This window comes from Oncorhynchus masou, chromosome 33 (assembly GCF_036934945.1).
Source record: "Oncorhynchus masou masou isolate Uvic2021 chromosome 33, UVic_Omas_1.1, whole genome shotgun sequence".
Taxonomy (NCBI): domain Eukaryota; kingdom Metazoa; phylum Chordata; class Actinopteri; order Salmoniformes; family Salmonidae; genus Oncorhynchus; species Oncorhynchus masou.
Window position 1 is genome coordinate 46,466,784 of NC_088244.1, and position 21,847 is coordinate 46,488,630.

At 42.9% G+C, this 21,847-nt stretch overlaps 1 protein-coding gene across 1 annotated transcript in view; it reads left to right on the forward strand.

Annotated features, from left to right (window-relative positions):
* The window catches only part of LOC135527614 (espin-like), a 133,141-nt gene that overhangs the window by 36,435 nt on the left and 74,859 nt on the right, over positions 1–21,847 (forward strand). The window contains 6 exon segments of the mRNA XM_064956106.1: positions 3,972–4,158; positions 7,834–8,016; positions 11,214–11,345; positions 20,043–20,292; positions 21,248–21,469; positions 21,472–21,508. Of these exon segments, the coding sequence (XP_064812178.1) occupies positions 3,972–4,158; positions 7,834–8,016; positions 11,214–11,345; positions 20,043–20,292; positions 21,248–21,469; positions 21,472–21,508 (1,011 nt within the window).

Below are 21,847 nucleotides of genomic sequence, written 5' to 3' on the forward strand. Positions count from 1 at the left end.
CATGGGGCATCTTGCCTTAATGTCCCTGACTTTCTGGTCTAACCCAGTGCTGCTTACCTGAGATGCCATTACACAGTCCTTCGTAGGTGTCCGCTATGACTTCCTTTGTGTCGGATAAAAGTTGCTTTCAGAACAGTTATTTTTGATTGGAAGTAAAGTTTTGCTCTCTGCAACACACAAATGTACCTCCATAGCATATAACAATTTGCCTGTGAATAACCACACCTTCATATGAACGTGCTACTGTATGCAGAATTCTTGACGCACAACCGAAGATGCTGCCATATCCTGCCAGCACGCCCACAAGCAAGCCACTCAGGCGCAAAATGATGACACGTGGAAGAGGGAAAGGAATGAGATGGGAACAACAAGAATGTTTTTGCAAGTTGGGGAGGGGGGCTAATAGCTGAACAATAGACTATTCAAACTGTGTGGCTCAGTCGGTAGAGCATGGCGCTTGCAACGCCAAGCGTCGTGGGTTCGATTCCCGCTGGGGCCACCCATATGTAAAAGTAGTGGCCCCAGCCGACTTGTAAGTCGCTTTGGACAAAAGCGTCTGCTAAATGGGATATATTATTATTACTAAAGAATAGTCTAATAGAGCTAGGATTGAGAACTCCCCCTCCAATCACAGGCCAGATTTGCCCTAAGGATCAAGGGGTAGCTTGCTACTCAATGTAATAAAGTAATGACTTTTCAAATAAGTTACCTTAAACGTTATGTTAGCAGACAATTTGTTAGCTACGCTGTCCTTACGAACCACATAACATCATTACAGCAGTATGTACCGGTATGTTAGCTATCTAACTTTAGTAGTTATACATCAATCTTGCCATTAACTATAGGCTAACTACCCAACGTTTGACATGATTATTCCCATCATTCTTATTTTAGCTAAATGGTATAGTCGTGTGCGTTCTCAATGGACATTCGGCTGCTTTCATAAATACGCTCTGGCTATCTACACCGATTTCAGAGCGCTCGTCTGTGTACCAGAGCGCAGAATAATTCATGAGCGCTCAACACCCTTGAATATAGCTGGTGTCAGTAAACGTTGGCCAAAAAAGCGTAATTAAATTGTTTCCAGCAGCACAATTAGTCACCAACACTCTGGTTTACATGAGAAACTGCCTTACCAGCTCTGCTAGGGTGAGTAAAATGGTCAGTGGTCTCATTTGTGTCTGGAAGTAGCTTTCCAGCTAGCCAACGTTAGCTTGAGTGCTAGACTGCCAGAATGCTCAAATCAACCCTACTCCTCGGCCCAAACGTCCAGTGTGCTCCAAGAGCAAAATGGTCTGAATTTACAAACTGACAATCTGACAATGCTCTTAATTTATGAGCGTCACGTTCTGCAGCTCCATATTTTCTTTTCCAACCTGACGGAAACCCAGAGGGTTTTTCAATTATCATGGAATTGAAACCCCATAATATTAATCAAATTAATTAGGCAAGTACCAGTCAAAGGTTTGGACACAGCTACTCATTCCAGAATTTCTTTATTTTTTTCTATTTTCCAATGCCCCAGGGCAGTGATTGGGGCGTCTTTTGGATGGGACATTAAACTGGTGTCCTGACTCTGAGGTCATTAAAGATCCCATGGCACTTATCGTAAGAGTAGGGGTGTTAACCCTGGTGTCCTGGCTAAATTCCCAAGCTGTTCCTCAAACTATCATGGTCATCTAATCATCCTCTGATTACAATTGGCTAAAAAAGTGTTATATTTTTTTGAGCAGTGTATTTGGCCGCAACTGTACCTGTTGAGACTAAGGGTGCAGGCCACAGCAAGCTAGACAACTGAAATAGGATCACCTAAATAATTGAGAATGTCAAAAGTGATTTTTGCATTCGCATGACCATGTAAAGCCATCTTTCTCACACAAAGGTTGATCTGTGTGTGAGATAATCTATGAAATAATGATAAGATTGGCCTTGAAGGGGAGAAGGGTGTGTATTGTACACTGTACATCCAGTAATTGTGGAGGCAAATTCAAGTTGACTAATTGATAGCTTGAAAAAAATAGATATATTGGGTGTGTGCGTTTGTGGGACGGTGTCATCTATTGTTGCACTTTGTATTGCTACCCTCTCACAAGGACAATCCCTTTGAAATCTACACCTGTACTCCAAAAGCACCAGCCCCTTGCCATAAACCTGTGTTGTTCTCCCTCTCCAGACCCCGGGATCCGTCCCACTTTAGTTACACTCCTGAATAATGCAGTTGTCTGCCCACTTCCTGATGACAGAACTGCAGGTCCCTTTCCTTGTGGTGAAATATTTAAGGGGTGATTGTTTTGACCTGGAGCATCACCCCAAATGCACTCCTAAGGATGCCCTGTCGGTCACACCTACCGTTTGGAGTTTTGTCATGTTTTTGAGACACAAAAAAAAGGGGGAGGCTTACTCGGTCAAGTTTGTTGTTGGCTTGGGTTCTATGTTGTCTCTGTCCGGTGAGGTGAAACGGGGTGGAGTTGTTTGGTTTGAGGGGAGTCACTCCTCCTTTACCCCTCCCCCTCTTACACACTCCACCTGTCCCCCGTCCCTCCCATTTCTGGCCTGTCAACACACTGCTGCCTGGTTAACCCTGGGGTAGTGAGGAGCAGAACCAGCGGGCGGTAAGCCTCTTAAGGGCTCACTGCCTGCTTGTCAGTCAGTGTCCAAATAAAGAAAGGCCTTATGGGGTTTAGAGGGGAAGCACTTGTTCACTGCTTGACCTCCCGCTGTGACTAGGAGATCTGGGGCAAGTGTGGGAATTGTCATTGGATGGTCTATCCTGTTGGCCTTTGGGGAACTGTGAGAACATTGAGGGTGGAGTTTGGCTCCAGGTGGTGGAGTTGGCTCGATGTGCTAATCAGAATACTTCCCCAGTCATGGTGACTTGGACTGGAGCCTCATGGAAATGCTACTTAGGGTTCCAACTTGGACCAAGCCCAATCTGAGGGTGTTATGAATGAAAGATTAGTGGAATCTGTGTGGGTAGCTGGACAGGTAGGATGACTGACAGTGAAGGTGAACAGGTGGTCACGTGACAGGTGACAGAGGAATGGATGAGACTGAGGCAGGAATTCCCTTTAACCATAAAGTGGTATATTTACTGAGTAGTCTGTGTTGCATCACAAAGGAAACAAATAACATGTTTCCAATCAAATTCATAATCAAAGATCAAATCATATCATTAACATAATTTAGGGAATTCAACAGTCCAATTCATTAAGAAGTCAATAGTAATCATCCGCGAGTCATTTAGGCTCGTAACTATTTATCATAAATCATGAAAGAATACAAACAGGGAATGGTGATACAATCTATAATCCCCATGATCAAAGTCAATCAGTTAGCAAACAATGATGTTTCTCATTTCACTCTTTCAATCGTCTTCATGTGTACATATAAATTAGTTTCAATACATATGAACCATATTTATTGCATAATTGGCCTATGAGGATCCGTAGGGCCGTGATCATTGACAATTCACACTACACAATATGTTTGAAGCGTGCGCTCCAAGCCGCGCCTCGCGATAATAACCATTAACAGTAACTGAATGGCCCACTCTCCCGATCGCCTCAGATGAAAGGTAAGAGTCGGTGGATTCATGGACGCACAGAACTTCTGGGTCAGATGGAGTTAAGGAAGAGAAAGCAGCGAGATCAGACGATGGCAATTTCCTCCTTTTATGGAGTTGAGATCTGTTAGACATTTCCACCTGACCTAATTAAAGCCCCCCTAGACCAGCTGAGTAAATAGCAATGAATTAAAGGATTATTCCACCAACTCCATGGGCCTTTTCTACAGTGAAATTATTGTTGACCTGTCAGTGATTATATTAGTTTGTGCCCTAGTGTTGGCAACCGAATACATGTTTATACACTCTTCTTGTCTTACAACTATTTTGGGTGTCAAGAATCACAATGTAATTTTACATGGTAATTCATTCAATAAAGTTGAATACAGGTCTGTTAATCCTCTTTTAGCGTTGTCAATTCCCAAACAAAGAATGGTGCCACACCCCTCTACCTGGCCTGCCAGGAGGGTCACCTGGAGGTAGTCCAATACCTGGTGAAGGACTGCGGGGCGGAGCCGAGCATCAGAGCCAATGACGGGATGACACCTCTGCATGCTGCCGCCCAAATGGGCCATAACACTGTCATTGTCTGGCTGGTAGGTCATTGTCCTGATTCATACTGTCTGCTTTTGTCATTTCTTCTACTGTATTTACATTTACATTTAAGTCATTTAGCAGACGCTCTTATCCAGAGCGACTTATTTGTTGTACTATTGTGTGTTTGGGTCCTAAACAAGCACTAAATAAATCCACTGCCACAACGGCAGTCATGAGTCATGACCGCAGTCAAAATCCATGTGACCGTTGAGTCATGGTAATCTCCTCTTATACACTCTGGACATGTTCTGGTAGTACCCAACTTTCTAAATACCATCAGGTCCTAATGGCCTGGTACTCAGGGCTCTACCATCCCTCCATCAGGTCCTAATGGCCTGGTACTCAGGGATCTACCGTCCCTCCATTGGGTCCTAATGGCCTGGTATTCAGGGCTCTATTGTCCCTCCATCAGGTCCTAATGGCCTGGTACTCAGGGCTGTACTGTCCCTCCATCAGGTCCTAATGGGCTGGTACTCAGGGCTCTATTGTCCCTCCACCAGGTCCTAATGACCTGGTACTCAGGGCTCTATTGTCCCTCCACCAGGTGCTAATGACCTGGTACTCAGGGCTCTATTGTCCCTCCATCAGGTCATAATGGCCTGGTACTCAGGGCTCCTCTAACCAAACAGTTCATCAAACAGTATCATGCTTTTAAAACTCACCTCACTGATGATCTGTTTGAAAAAGTTCAACAGCCGGTTGAAACTGAGTGGAAAACGTGTATGCGCATGTGCCATCGTGCGCACATTTATTTTGTCCCCCTACACCAAACGCAATCACGACACGCATGTTAAAATATCAAAACAAACTCTGAACCAATGACATTAATTTGGGGACAGGTCAAAATGCATTAAACATGTATGGCAATTTAGTTAGTTAGCTTGCACTTGCAAGCTAATTTGTCCTATTTAGCAACCTTGCTGTTGCAAGCTAATATGTCCTGGGATGTAAACATTAAGTTGTTAATGCACAAGGTCCTCTACTCCGACAATAAATCCACACATTAAACTTTCAACCGACTCGTTTCTAGTCATCTCTCCTCCTTCCAGGCTTTTTCAACTTTGAACTTATATGGTGATCGGCATCTAAACTTTCATAGTATCACCACAACGACCGGCAAAACAGTTAATCTTTCAATCACCCACGTGGGTATAACCAATGAGGAGATGGCACATGCTTCTATAAACCAATGAGGAGATCGGAGAGGCAGGACTTTCTGCGTCTGAAATAGAACTGACTTCTATTTTAGCCCTTGGACTTGGTTACATTATGCTATGCTCCTAACTTTCTATTCATGAGTCTGGGAGAGAACGTATAGATAGTCCTATACTGGATGGACTGGTTACATTATGCTATGCTCCTAACTTTCTATTCATGAGTCTGGGAGAGAACTTCTAGGTCTAGGCAATGCTGTTGGTTCATTGATTGTGCAGGGTGGCTTACAGAGTTAGCCTACCATTATAGTGAATGTGATTTTAAAAAACCTAGTAAAAGGGATGTTTATTATATTTTCATTATTTATAGGCCCACACATTTACCTTTTTAGCTACATCATATCTCACGACCATGAGTTTGGGCGGAATATGACCTGTCACGTAGCGAGAGGCTGCATGCTACTCAAGCAGTGGAGTGAAACAACCAAAGTAGGCCATCCAACATGATTGAAAAATGAATTCGTAGGAAAGTGGCCTCCATTCGCTATTGACTGCATACATGATGACATGTCTTTTTGCACCTGACCCTTTGATAATGGGCCATTCTAAATCGCAACTCATTTTATATATTAGTAAAGACAACATTTGAATTGAGAATAGTCTGATGGGTGAAAGTACGATCACTTGATGAAAGAGCATGTGCAGCCTGAGGGAAGCTTTTCTTGCGACTTTCTCAAATCATCAATAGCTTATAGTTGCATCATGCAGCCCATATATGGGGTGGTTAGAGCATTGGACTAGTAACTGAAAGGTTGCAAGTTCAAATCCCTGAGCTGACAAGGTACAAATCTGTTGTTCTGCCCCTGAACAGGCAGTTAACCCACTGTTTCTAGGCCTTCATTTAAACTAAGAATTTGTTCTTTAACTGACTTGCCTAGTTAAATAAAGGTTAATTGTTTTTTTAGATTAGATTAAATTAGATTTCTAAGGCATTTTAAGGTTTGTATCGTTCACAACTGAAGTTGCCAAATTGGTTCTATATGTTAGATTTAGAATTGTTTTAAATTATCACTTTTACGCTCAACACAGCCACTTCATGTGCGCACTCGCTCCAGAATATAAATATATAAAAGTATATAAAATGTCCTTTTCCATTTTATTCACTTCAATTATATTCTTTTTACTATAAAATAATGGCACAGGACTGGTTGCATATCTTGTCTGCTATTTGAACAAGCCTGCAGCCTCTGGCCCATAGCCAGATAACATACAGTAGGCCTGCTCATATTCTGTTCTTCTGACATATATTTATGTCATGTTTCTTTAGACCTGCCTAAAATAATGGGTTTATTGTAATGGTGTGATGGAAATATATATTTTTTAAATACTTTTATTTTTTAATGTAGATGTTAGAAAAGGCACATCAGCAGCTTGTATGAGTGGAGGCTTGGAGATACTAAACATGTTTATGCTAATTAAGGGTCAATTACCGTGAGACTGGCAGTTTTTTGCATGCCAATAATCAGCTGACAAAATGTCATGACGCCACAGACCTACGTGTAAGTCGCTCTGGATAAGAGCGTCTGCTAAATGACTTAAATGTAAATGTAAATGTACTTTATAGTACCCTTTTAACCATAAAGGACATACAGTGCCTTCAGAAAGTATTCAGACCCCTTGACTTTTTACGCATTACATAACAGCCTATTATCTACTTATTAGTCAAATTAAAGAGATACAGTGCCTTCAGAAAGTATTCAGACCCCTTGACTTTTTACGCATTACATAACAGCCTATTATCTACTTATTAGTCAAATTAAAGAGATACAGTGCCTTCAGAAAGTATTCAGACCCCTTGACTTTATACACATTTTGTTACGTTACAGCCTTATTCTAAAATTGATTAAATTGTTTTTCCCCCTCAGTGACCTACACACAATACCCCATAATGACTAAGCAAAAACAGTTTTTTTTTTAAATTTGTTGCTAATTAAAAAAAGAAATAACATAACTGATCACATTTACATAAGTATTCAGGCCAATATGACCCCATAGACAGTATATTGGATAGGCAATCACTTGAAAAACTACAAACCTCAGATTTCCCACTTCCTGATTGGATATTTCTCAGGTTTTCGCCTGCCATATGAGTTCTGTTACACTCACAGACATCATTCAAACAGTTTTAGAAACTTCAGTGGTTTCTATCCAAATCTACTAATAGTATGCATATCCTAGCCTCTGGGCCTGAGTAGCAGGCAGTTTACTCAGGGCACGCTTTTCATCCGGACGTGAAAATACTGCCCCTACACCAAAGTTAAAGCTCTTTAGTCTACAGAGCAACACCCATCCACTACCAATGGTTGATAGAGAATGCTTAATGTTAGGGTTAATGGATACCAATTTGTTGGTGGGAAGTTGAATATCTATAAACTAAGGGGAGCCAACTAACAAAGTGTTACCGAACCAAATGGCAGCTGGCGCTACATACTGTTCAACCTCTACTATTGTCCGTTGCAGATGAGCTTCACAGAGATCAGCCTGTCAGACCGGGACGGTGACGGTGCCACGGCCATGCACTTCGCCGCCAGCCGCGGCCATGCCAAGGTGCTCAGCTGGCTGCTACTGCACGGTGGCGAGATCATCACCGATAGCTGGGGCGGAACGCCGCTACACGATGCCGCCGAGAACGGGGAGCTGGAGGTGTGTGTGGTGGGGGTTGCCAGTTTATAACCCTAAATAGGGAGGGATCTGTAGGAGAACACATGACAATGGTTCAATGGGGTTAGACACCGTATAGGGCTGTGTGTGAGGCTAGTCAAGACAGCAAGGGGGATGGGAATTACGAACAGGTAACTTAATACAAATCCAGAAATAGCCAAGGGAGCCCATTACACCATGCATTTGAGTGAGAGCAGAAAGTTGTTATTGTCTCCCTAAGGTTAGACGCACAGTTCTTTTTTTTTATGAGCTGACATTCGTCTGTGTTGCTGTCTTTGTCACTGTCTCACTCTTCCTCCGTCTCTTTTGCAGTTGTTTCTGACTCTCTCCTTCTCCCCATCTCTCTCTCTCTCTCATTGACGATGTTGTTAGTATGTTCGCCTGCTGTTTTTGGTTTCTGTATGTTTGCTATGTGTATGAGCCGCATGCCTGTATTTGTATTCATTAAAGATCCCCAATAGCTGCTGCCAAGGCAGCAGTTACTCTTCATGGGTTCCAGCAACATTAAGGCAGTTATATACAATTTCAAATATGACATTACATTTCAAAACCCTTTTTACAACACATTGTGTGTGCCCTCATGCCACTACTCTACTACCACATATCTACAATACAAAATCCATGTGTGTGTGTAGATTGCGTGTCTTATCATGTGTATGTGTAAGCATATCTCTTCTCAGTCCCCGCTGTTCTAGAAGATGTACTTTTATACTGCTTGCATCAGTTACCTGATATGGAATAGAGTTCCATGTAGACATGGCTCTACGTAATACTGTGCATCTGTCAATACTTTTCTGCTTGATAACCAGTGCACGTTTCTGTATGTTGTAAAAGCGTTACATCGTCGCTGCCCATATCATTGCATGGTGCAGAAAATACACCAGAGTTCAGGGGCCTTGTTTTCACAAAGTTAACCATTTTCACTGTAGTGTCCGAAACTTCTTTCAAGTTGTCAGGCATTCCCTTGGCAGGAAGAGCCTCTCGGTGGATGCTGCAGTGTACCCAAGAGCCTCTCGGTGGATGCTGCAGTGTACCCACGTGGTGTCGGGAGCAACTGCTTGCATGCGTGTTACCACTCCACTATGTCTCCCTGTCATGGCTTTTGCGCCGTCAGTACAGATACCAATACATCTTGACCACCAAAGTCCATTTGATGTCACAAAGCTGTCCAGTACTTTACAAATATCCTCTCCTGTTGTCCTGGTTTCCAGTGGTTTTCAGAAGAGGATGTCTTCCTTAACTGACCCTGCATAAACGTAACAGACATATACCAGGAGCTGTCCCAGGCCCGCCACGTCTGTTGACTCATCCAGCTGTAAAGCATACTCCCAATATAAGTGAACCCCAAATCACTGTAGTTCTCATCATATGTGCGCCTCTTCGATGGTCCAACGTCCCTGTTTGTTCAGTGCTTTCCCGGGTAAGGGGGCAGTAGCTCTTCAGCTGCATCATATTCCCAACTGCCAAGTGTCCATGCTAGCTGGGCTAACAACAAATGTAGAATTACTGATGCTAGCATTGGATGTGGTCGTGGAAGCAGAACAACTTGTGTGTCATCAACAGGTGCAGGTGTAGTACTGCTGGTAGTAGCAGCATGATGTCCTAGTAGCAGTACTACCAGTAGAGCTGGTAGTAGCAGTATGATGTCCTAGTAGCAGTACAACCAGTAGAGCTGGTAGTAGCAGTATGATGTCCTAGTAGTAGTAGCAGTACTACCAGTAGAGCTGGTCTGTGTCTCTATGGACTCGGGCCGTACTTTTTTTAACCATTTATCCATTTTCGAACAAATGGAATGAGCAGCAGCTATGTTTGGCTACATACGGATCATTAGTGGAATTCCCCCGAGAGAGTAACGGTTAATGTGATTGGATGTTAATTATTTGACTAGGCTACCTGTATTTGACATTGTTGTTATTTCGCTGAACACTAGATGGTTTAATTTTATTTTAGGCAGTGAAACGAGGCTACTCAAGCAAGGAAAAAAACCTCACCTAAATGTATAGCCTCGTTGGAAAATATAAATGGACTGTTTGAAAATGTGAAAAAAAACTACAAATCTCATTTTTATTTGGAGTATCCCCAACGGCATTGCGCGTATCCCAGTTTGGGAACACCTGCGTTAGGAGATTGTCACGTTCTGACCTTTATTTCCTTTGTTTTGTCTTTATTTAGTATGGTCAGGGTGTTAGTAGGGGTGGGCAGTCTGTGTTTTTCTATGTTGGGGTTTTGAGTTCAGCCTAGTATGATTCTCAATCAGAGGCAGGTGTCGTTAGTTGTCTCTGATTGAGAATCCTACCTAGGTAGCCTGGGTTTCACTTTTGGTTTGTGTTTGTTTCTGTGTGAGTGTTTGTTGCCACACGGTACTGTTTCGGTTTTCGTTATGTTCACGTTTATTGTTTTATATTTTATAGTGTTCAGTTTATCTTAAAATAAATGTTATGGACACTTACCACGCTGCGCATTGGTCCTCTGATCCTTCTCGCTACTCCTCAGAAGAGGAGGAAGAATGCCGTTACAGAGATAAAGCAGACTTCATTTCACCTGTCACAGACCGGATCACTCACTGTTGCAGCACTCCAGGAGGGATCTAGTTTCAGTATGGAATTCACAACTAAAGGTTTGCCAGCCAGATATTACTAAGTTAATGGTATAAAATGTGCAAAATGCTCTGCAGTTGTGCATTTTGTTAGCAAATTTAGCAGCTAATTATCTAGCTAAGTGGTTAGCTTCTTGCAAAAACAAGCTTCTCTAGGTGACAGTAGAGAATCCCCTCCTGGATCAAGAACCTTCTGTCAAACATTTATTTTGTGTTAGTAGCATTTTTTTGTTTGTTACTTGTATAACTTTATGAGCTGGGGATGTCTGTCCTACAAGTGGTTTGCCAGAGACTGTATAAAATGTTTGCAATGTGCATGTTAGCATTTAGCTAGCATTCACTGTGGGATTTTACATGTACTTGTTAGCATTGCTGACCTTTGGATTCAGTGGGGTTTGAAAATAGTGGCCCTTGTGTTAAGTGCCAGTATTACCAAATATCCCTGGTTAGCAACATGTCGGAATGAAGGTTTGACAATCTGGATAACGGCCAAACCTACCGATGACATTTGGCTTACTCCTAAAAAGAACAGACAAAGTTTTGTCCGTTCAGTGTGTCCTTCTCCTCTCTCTTTCTCTCCTAGTGCTGTCAGATCCTGGTGGTGAATGGGGTGGACCTGGGCATACGGGACCAGGACGGCTTCTCGTCGGCCGACTTGGCAGAGTACAACGGGCACGTCCAGTGTGCCAAGTACCTGTGCACTGTTGAGAACATGGTGAGACACAGGATGCATTAGACAGGACGCACTGTAGTGAAATTGTTTCAACGGAAAATGAAATGTAGTCCGTTTTCTTCCACTGGTGCCTAATGTATACAACCCAGGTGAAATTTGTAGGTAGAGGGGGATATCTAGATGAGAGGAAGATTAAGTCTATTCCAGCCAGGGCACTAAATTAACTGTTTTCATTGGTAGCACTGTTGCCCCGAACTTCAAAAGTAAGAAGCACCAATCAAAATGTAGATTTGTATTTATTTTTTACTACAAATGACTGTCCTATCATTCTTAATTGTCATCAGCTGTTACCTTGATGTAGAACTCACTAGAGTGGGCAAGACAGAATAAAAACAACTTTTTAATAATTGTATTCAAAAGTGCAACATCAAACAATTTTATATAGGTGAATGAAATAACCTTGTAAACTGTTTGACAGGATACCTAATTTCCATATGTTGATTTGTAATCCATCATTTTTCTGCATGAGTAACATGGGTCTGAATTTGGTAAAAGCCATCTCTTCTTTGGCAATGCAGTAAGCGGTGTTCATTTTAATCTGTAGCTGAGTTAGCTGCCTGTTCACCGGCTTGTTCCCTGTCAAATACGGCTGTCTGGTAGTAGACGCAGTGATGTTGTTCCTGCCCCCTTCCCCCAATGCACTTGTCCAGGAAATTGATGTGCTTTTGGCATAAGTTATGTTTTTGCAATGACGTGTGTTTTAGGTTGCTGGACCCAGAAGCAAAATAAGTTTTCCCTGCTGCTTTTACCCCACACTTACGACAGTGTGTAGTTTTATCCCTCCTTAGCCACTTGAATTCACGAAGTCACCCCTCTCAAAACATATATAGATCTTTGACTTTTTCTGAGGTGGATCGGTAGCAGCATATCCGACATTGTCCATCTTCTGGTTGTGGTTGATCATTTCATAATTAGTTTTTTGCTAAGGAAAGCTTCAATTCTGCCGCATTTTGTTGCTCTTGCTAGCTAGCTAATGCCATTACTTAGCTGACAGAAAGGGGCGTCACAATTCTGCTTGAAAAGGGTATTGGTTGTGTGTCTGGCATGTGATTTGATTTAATTAGCTACATTTAAACATTTGTAGCATTATGATTTGTACACAATGTTTCAGCCTGTCTTGTTTGAGCAGTCAAGAAGTGTTGCGGCGTAATATTGTTATGCAATTATACACAGTGCTCCCAAAATAAAAGATATTAGTTGCACAGCAACATTTTTAGTTAAACTGGGGGAGCCTTGAATCCAGCTTGACTGTAAAGATAATACACTGCTCAAAAAATATAGGGAACACTTAAACAACACAATGTAACTCCAAGTCAATCACACTTCTGTGAAATCAAACTGTCCACTTAGGAAGCAACACTGATTGAAAATAAATTTCACCACTTCTCAGTTCCTATGCTTCCTGGCTGATGTTTTGTTCACTTTTGAATGCTGGCGGTGCTTTCCCTCTAGTGGTAGCATGAGACGGAGTCTACAACCCACACAAGTGGCTCAGGTAGTGCAGCTCATCCAGGATGGCACATCAATGCGAGCTGTGGAAAGAAGGTTTGCTGTGTCTGTCAGCGTAGTGTCCAGAGCATGGAGGCGCTAACAGGAGACAGGCCAGTACATCAGGAGATGAGGAGTAAGCCGTAGGAGGGCAACAACCAAGCAGCAGGACCGCTACCTCCACCTTTGTGCAAGAAGGAGCAGGAGGAGCATTGCCAGAGCCCTGCAAAATGACCACAAATGTGCATGTGTCTGCTCAAATGGTCAAACTCCATGAGGGTGGTATGAGGACCTGACGTCCACAGGTGGGGGTTGTGCTTACAGACCCAACACCGTGCAGGACGTTTGGCATTTGCCAGAGAACACCACTGGCGCCCTGTGCTCTTCACAGATGAAAGCAGGTTCACACTGAGCACATGTGACAGTCTGGAGACACCGTGGAGAACGTTCTGCTGCCTGCAACATCCTCCAGCATGACCGGTTTGGCAGTGGGTCAGTCATGGTGTGGGGTGGCATTTCTTTGGGGGGCCGCACAGCCCTCCATGTGCTCGCCAGAGGTAGTGAGACTGCCATTAGGTACCGAGATGAGATGTGGCTGGAGTGTGTCAGCAGTTCCTGCAAGAGGAAGGCATTGATGCTATGGACTGGCCCGCCCGCTCCCCAGACCTGAATCCAATTGAGCACATCTGGGACATCATGTCTCGGTCCATCCACCAACGCCATGTTGCACCACAGACTGTCCAGGAGTTGGCGGATGCTTTAGTCCAGGTCTGGGAGGAGATCCCTCAGGAGACCATCCGCCACCTCATCAGGAGCATGCCCAGGCATTGTAGGGAGGTCATACAGGCACATGGAGGTCACACACACTACTGAGCCTCATTTTGACTTGTTTTAAGGACATTACATCAAAGTTGGATCAGCCTGTAGTGTGGTTTTCCACTTTAATTTTGAGTGTGACTCCAAATCCAGGCCTCCATGGGTTGATAAATTTGATTTCCATTAATAAGTTTTGTGTGATTTTGTTGTCAGCACATTAAACTATGTAAAGAAAAAAGTATTTAATAAGAATATTTCATTCATTCAGATCTAGGATGTTATTTTAGTGTTCCCTTTATTTTTTTGAGCAGTGTATGTGGTCTGTCAGTCTTCCACTTTTATATTTGTTTTTTTCCCCCCAGAAGATCCCTTTAATTGCTTAACTCGACGCTTGATCAACAGCTTCCTCTTCCAACCGGCAGTGAATGTATTTTCCTAGGAGTGAGAGACCCTTAAATGGAGAGAGACCCCTTAACCCTTAAATGGTTGAGTTACGGGACATGTTTCCCACATACTTTAGGGAGTCCCGGTGGAAGTGTTATTTCTCATGCCACCCAGTGGGACTTTGCCCAGGAGGGCCAGGCAGAGGAGAGGGTAAATGGCAGTAATTGTTATTAATGGAGCGACAGGTGTCAGTTGGGACACATGCTGGCTCCCGTGGCTACATTCTAAGTTGTGTGGCTTGTGCCAGCTGGGAGTAGGCACGCAAATTGTCTGTAATTTGTTGTTGTGGTGTTTTACTACTGACCTGGGACCTGTTCAGGAGGGTGCAATGTTACCAGATGTTACACCCCATTCAGACACAGGTTGTACAACGCATTTGACACAATGGTTGTGATACATCTGATACTGATATTGAAGTGTTTGTCTGCACAAAAATGTTTACACAACCATCATGCGGTGTCTCCATAGGGTTGTGTAATTACCTGGTTAAATCTCCCCACTGCCTGGTTAACTTCTTGACGCTACCCATCCCTTAAGCGGGATAATTGTCATCAGCAACGCTGAATAGCATAGCTCCACAGTCAAATAATATTACAAAAAAATATTCATATTCATGAAATCCTAAGTGCAATATTGCAAAACACAGCTTAGCCTTTTGTTAATCCACCTGTAGTCTCAGATTTTGAAATTATGCTTTACAGCGAAAGCAATCCAAGTGTTTAAGTTTATCGATCGCACGACAAAACATTATGTACACTTAGCATCAAGTAGTTTGGTCACGAAAATCAGAAAAGCAATCAAATTAATCGTTTACCTTTGATCTTCGGATGTTTTCACTCACGAGACTCCCAGTTACACAACAAATGATCCTTTTGTTCCATAAAGATTATTTTAAAATCCAAAATACCTCCGTTTGTTTGTCGCGTTATGTTCAGAAATCCACAGGAAAGAGCGGTCACAACAACGCAGACAAATAATATCCATAATGTCCACAGAAACATGTCAAACGTTTTTTATAATCAATCCTCGGGTTGTTTTTAAAATATATATTCGATAATATATCAACCGGGATTGAAGGTTTTTCAATAGGACCTGGAGAAACAATGGCCGCTTTAGTCTGTTGCGCAAAACTCACTCTGGGAGCCCCCACCTATCCACTTACGCAATGTGATCTTTCACGCTCATTTTTCAAAATAAAAGCCTGAAACTATCTCTAAACACTGACACCTTAGGGAAGCGATATAAAAAGGAATCTGGGTTGATATCCCTTTTAAATGGAGGATAGACATGCATAGGAACAGAGGTTTCAAAATAAGAGGCACATCCTGATTGGATTTTCCTCAGGGTGTCGCCTGCAATATCAGTTATGTTATACTCACAGACAATATTTTGACAGTTTTGGAAACTTTAGTGTTTTCTATCCTAATCTGTCAATTACAGTGGGGAGAACAAGTATTTGATACATCAGAAAAGCAGAACTTAATATTTGGTACAGAAACCTTTGTTTACAATTACAGAGATCATAAATTTCCTGTAGTTCTTGACCAGGTTTGCACACACTGCAGCAGGGATTTTGGCCCACTCCTCCATACAGACCTTCGGGTTTCGTGGCTGTCGCTGGGCAATACGGACTTTCAGCTCCCTCCAAAGATTTTCTATTGGATTCAGGTCTGGAGACTGGCGAGGCCACTCCAGGACCTTGAGATGCTTCTTACGGAGTCACTCCTTAGTTGCTCTGGCTGTGTGTTTCGGGTCGTTGTCATGCTGGAAGACCCAGCCACGACCCATCATCAATGCTCTTACTGAGGGAAGGAGGTTGTTGGCCAAGATCTCGCGATTCATGGCCCCATCCACCCTCCCCTCAACACTGTGCAGTCATCCTGTCCCCTTTGCAGAAAAGCATACCCAAAGAATTATGTGAGAGCTGGAATTCTTACTGGTTGGTAGGTGATCAAATACTTATGTCATGCAATAAAATCCAAATTAATTACTTAAATCATACAATGTGATTTTCTGGATATTTGTTTTAGATTCCGTCTCTCACAGTTGAATTGTACCTATGAAATAAATTACAGACCTCTACATGCTTTGTAAGTAGGAAACACTGCCGATTTTGCAGGTTATCAAATACTTGTTCTGTAACGGTTTTCTTGAGTTGAAGGAGAGGCGGACCAAAATGCAGCGTGGTTACTTGTATACATCTTTAATAAAATTGAAAACACGTACAACATACAAAAACAATAAATGTAAAAATAAAAAAAATAAAAACCTAAACAGCCTATCTGGTGCAAACAAACACAGAGACAGTAACAATCACCCACAAAACCCAACACCAAACAGGCTACCTAAATATGGTTCCCAATCAGAGACAATGACTAACACCTGCCTCTGATTGAGAACCATATCAGGCCAAACATAGAAATAGACAAACTAGACATGTAACATAGAATGCCCACTCAGATCACACCCTGACCAAACAAAACATAGAAACATACAAAGCAAACTATGGTCAGGGTGTGACATGTTCTCCCCACTGTATATGCATATTCTAGCATCTGGTCCTGAGAAATTGGCCATTTACTTTGGGAATGTTATTTTTCCAAGCATAAAAATAGCGCCACCTAGCTTCAAGAGGTTAAATCTCCCCACTGCCTGGTGTTGACACAACCATCATGTGGTGTCTCCATGGGGTTGTGTAATTACTTTTGTAAAGACAAACTCTGTTGCATAACAAACTACAGTGGTTTCTCCTTTAAAAGTTGCGAGCTTTGCACGGCGGGACTTAGGGGTACCCAGCGTCACAGCTTAATTGTTGCAGACCACCACAAGGGGGTGTTAGAGCACTCATTATGCATTTGGGTCCAAGGTTTTCATATGACCAACCATATCGAGTGGTTCCAATGACTAATTTGACGCGAGCCACCCATCCCTGGGTGAATATGTCTGACAAAACATTACAGTGGAACCAAAAGTAAGTAGTTATAACGTCATAATGAGAATGATGACGCGTGGAAGAGGGAAAGGAACGAGATGGGAACAACAAGAATTTGTTGCAAGTTGGGGAGGGAGGCTAATAGCTGAACAATAGACTATTCAACCTTTACTAAAGAATGGTCTAATAGCTGAGCTAGGTGTGAAAACCCTCATCCTATCACAGACCAGATTTGTCCTAATGACCAAGGGGTAGCCTGCTACTCAATGTAATAAAGTCATGACATTTAAAATAAGTTACCTTACACGTTATGTTGGCTGACAATTTGTTCGCTACGCTGTCCTTACGAATCACATAGGATATCATTACAGCAGCATGTACCGGTATGTTAGCTAACTACCTAACATTAGTAGTTTTACATCAAACTTGCCTGTATATTAACTATAGGCTATCTAAATACCCAACGTTTATTGAAATGATGATTCCCATCATTCTTAGCTTAGCGAAATGGTATAGTTGTTGTGCGTTCCCAATGAACATTCTGGTGCTTTTGTAAATTCGCTATGGCTATCTACACCAATTTCAGAGCGCTCGTCTGAGTGTACCAGAGCGCAGAATAATTATTTTACGAGCGCTCAATATGGCCGGGGTCAGTAAATGTCAGGAAAAAAGCGTAATTAAATTGTTTCCAGCAGCACAGCCACCAACGGTTAACATGAAAACTGCCTTACCAGCTCTGCTAGGGTGAGTAAAATGGTCAGAGTAGTCTCATTTGTGTCTGCAAGTAGCTAGCCACTTTAGCTTGGGTGCTTGACTGCCGTTGTAAGGCCAGAACGCTCAAATCAACCCTACTCCTCTGCCCGAACGTCCAGTGTGAGCTACGAGAACGAAACTGTCTGTCAGTTTGTAAATTCAATCTGATAATGTGCAGCGCCATATTTTCTGTTCCATCCTAACGGAAATCCAGAGGGTTTTTCATTTATCATGGAATTCAAACACCAGAATATTAAGCAAGTACCAGTCAAAAGTTTGGACACCTACTAATTTCAGGATCATAACTATGAAATAACACTGGTGTCCCGCGTGCCCCGTATTTTGTATTACAGACATGGCCTGCTCACCTTATTTAAGGAATTAGGCACTTTCCCATGTTTACTGCAGTATGTATTGTAGACTGCATAGTAGCCTAATAAACAAACACATTTCATTAATAATTTAATGATGAAAAATATTATTTCAAATGGCAGATATTGAGTTGTTTATGGACCCATAACAAATTACTATGGGAATAAATATCCCTGATTTACAGAAATATTGGAACAAAGTTGTCTAATGAAGGTTTAGAATTCTCCAATCCTGTAACCTACGTTGTACAGCGCCATATTTTCCATTCCATCCTATCTGTCCCCTGAAGATTTTGTTTTTCGTTTATCTCAGAATAGAAACACCATAATATTAATCAAATTAATAAAGCAAATTTCTTCAAATCAATCCCATATACTATGTTATTACAAAAAATGTTTTAAATTCTCTGGTAATGCCAATACGGAATACTATCAAATGCTTCTCAAAGATGCCCTCTGGTGGTCAAACTAGCAATAACTTGCAGTAACAGAAGAAATGGTTGTCAAATTCATAATGTGCCACAGAATGCAGCAGCAGCATGCAAGGTGTCTCGCAGTGTGACGCAACTTTTAACCTCTAGCGACGAGCAATCCCGTATCCGGGAGCGTAATCATAGCCTCAAGCACATTACCATAACGCAACTTTTCCTATTCATGAAAATCGCAAATGAAATAAATATATTCAAACACAAGCTTAGCCTTTTGTTAACAACACTGTCATCTCAGATTTTCAAAATATGCGTTACAGCCAACGCTTGACAAGCATTTGTATAAGTTTATCATGGCATAATGCTATGCTAGCTCTGCTGGCAGCAGGCAACATTTTCACAAAAATAAGAAAAGCAACCAAATTAAATCATTGAAGAAATTCAGATGCTTTTACTCTGGAGACTCCCAGTTAGATAGCAAATGTTCCTTTTTTCAAAAAATAATATTTTTGTAGGCGAAAAACGTCCCCTTTGTTCATCCTGCTTGGCTGAGAAATCGACCGAAAAATACTATAACGCCAAACTTTTTTCAAAATTAACTCCACAGAAACTAAACGTTGTTTAGGAACCATCCTCAAGGTGTTTTTAACATATGTATTCGATAATATATCCGTCGAGGCAGTTGGTTTCTCATAAGAAACGATTGAAAAAATGGCTACCTCAGTATTTTACGCAAGGTTTTCTCCGGGAGACACCATGCGACCACTCGCCCTATATGGTCTCTTACAACCATTCTCCAATGGAAATGCCTAAAAAGACGTCACAATGCTGTAGACACCTTGGGGAAAACGTGGAAAATGTAAGCTGACTCCTAGCTCCTTCACAGCCATATAAGGAGTCATTTGCATGAGGCGGTTTCAAAAAATGCGGCACTTCCTGATTGGATTTTTATCTGGGTTTCGCCTGTAACAACAGTTCTGTGGCACTCACAGACAATATCTTTGCAGTTTTTGGAACGTCAGTGTTTTCTTTCCAAAGCTGTCAATTTTATATGCATAGTCGAGCATCTTTTCATGGCAAAATATCTTGTTTAAAATGGGAACGTTTTTCATCCAAAAATTAAGAGCGCCCTCATATCCAACTAGTTAAAGGAGGAACCATTGTACAGTAAGTTGTACAACTTGAGTATGTAGAGCAAGATAGAAGTGTATCATGTGTAAGAGGAATATGAGTATCGTTGTGTAGAATAGGAAGTCGTGTCAAACCTATATGTTACATTTCGATATATAACATTCAAAATGTTTGACTTCACTGAACACACCCCAAGACAAGCAAGCACACTCATTTTCTTCAGGAAATGTACCTTTTCAGTCTAAGTTAGGTTGCCCTCCCCCGGTTCCTGGTTGACCTTGTTTTGTTAACCCCTCGTTGTGGTTGTCTTATCCAGAGTGTGGCGCACCGCGTGCTTTCCCGGGACCCATCGGCCGACCTGGAGTACAGCAAGCAGCCCGACATGGGCCTGTCATCCCCCACCAACCCAATGTCCCCAGCGGGGTCGCGACAGACCCAGCAACCGGCCCACTTCGACATGGGCTCGCCCTCCAGCACCCTGTCCAACTACGACTCAGCCAACTCCAGCCAGTGTAGCATGGGAGAAATGCGGAGCGGCTCACCCCCTTCATCACGAGCCCCCACCGGTCAGTCACACGCACCCCACCCGCACCCCACCCCACACACACACACACAGGCACCACACACGCACCCCAGCTTTCACACACACACACCCCACACGCACCCCACCCCACCCCACACACACACGCACCCCAGCCCACACCCCAGATTTCACACACATGCACCCCAGCCCACACCCCAGATTTTACACACATGCACCCCACACTCGTGCACACACACACGCTCCCTCACACACATTAACTTTCTGAACTAGCTGGATTGAACTATAGGAAAATTGAATTAAGGACAATAGTTAAGATTACACAGGGGGGAAAAATAGTCATGTTCATGCTATGGTGAGGCAATCGGTGCCAGGATCTATGAATACACTATTTGTAGGAACAGCTTGCACTTTAGCCAATTTTAGTGTGTGTGTGACCCCAAACATGACATTTTTGATTTGGTAATGTGTACACTATTATCATAACAATTGTGGGAACTATCACCACTCATCTGACTGGAACAAATTCCATGTAACACTTTGCATTCCTTTGTATGATGCCACAACAGCGCTCCATACTAGTGCTTCCCTCTAGTGGCAGGTAGGATAAATCATCTGTTTGTGAATCAACCACTGCATCCAAACCAAGTGTCTCGAAATGCAATCCTGGAGAGCTACTGGGTGTTCAAGCTTTTGTTCCACACCTGCACTATTATTAGAAAAAGGTAATGGATTTTATAGTGCTTTTCGAGGTGCGCAAAGCATGTGGATGAAACAAAATCATCCAACAGCTATCATGTGCAATACCCAACCTGGGTGTTTCTATGTCCTTAGAAATAGAACCCCGAGAACAGCCGTTAGTTCACCCATCACCCACCCATTGGCTTGAATGGTGATGTCTGTTCAAGGATTTCTAGCTATTTCTATAGCTACCTCATCCATCTCACCCCTGACCCATTGTGTCCTTGTCGCAGGTGGAGGCCCAGCGGAGTCCGCCATAAATGACATGCATACTTACACGGATATGCTCAACCCTGACGTGGAGCCCGGAGCTCCCAAGTGCAAGGAGCCCGCCGCCACCGCTCAGCCGCCTCCCCCACCCCTGCTGGACTTGCCAACGCCCCCTCCCCCCGACTCCCCCTCCCAACCTCTCCTGCCTCCCCCCGAATACCCTCTGCCACAGCCCCCGCGGACTCAGCCGATATCTATCTGAAGGCGAAGAGCAACCTGAGGCACGTGGAGGAGGTGGTGAGCATTCTCTCTTCCTTTACACACACACACACACACCCTAATCTCTCACACACACACACACACTATTAAGTCACTTGTACATGCAGTCCTATTAATTAAGAAGCCTTTTTGAAGACCTCTGTCCATTGAGAGAACATGCCGTAATCAGGAATTAAGAAGATCAATTTCCTCTCAACTTGACCATTCGATGCCATTGAGCCCCCAGTCTAAAAATGGCTGTCCAGGCCTGCCGAGTCGCGCAGTGGTCCAAGGCAGTGCTAGCTGTGCCACTAGAGATTCTGGGCTCGAGTCCAGGCTCTGTCGCAGCCGGCTGCGACTGGAAGACCCAT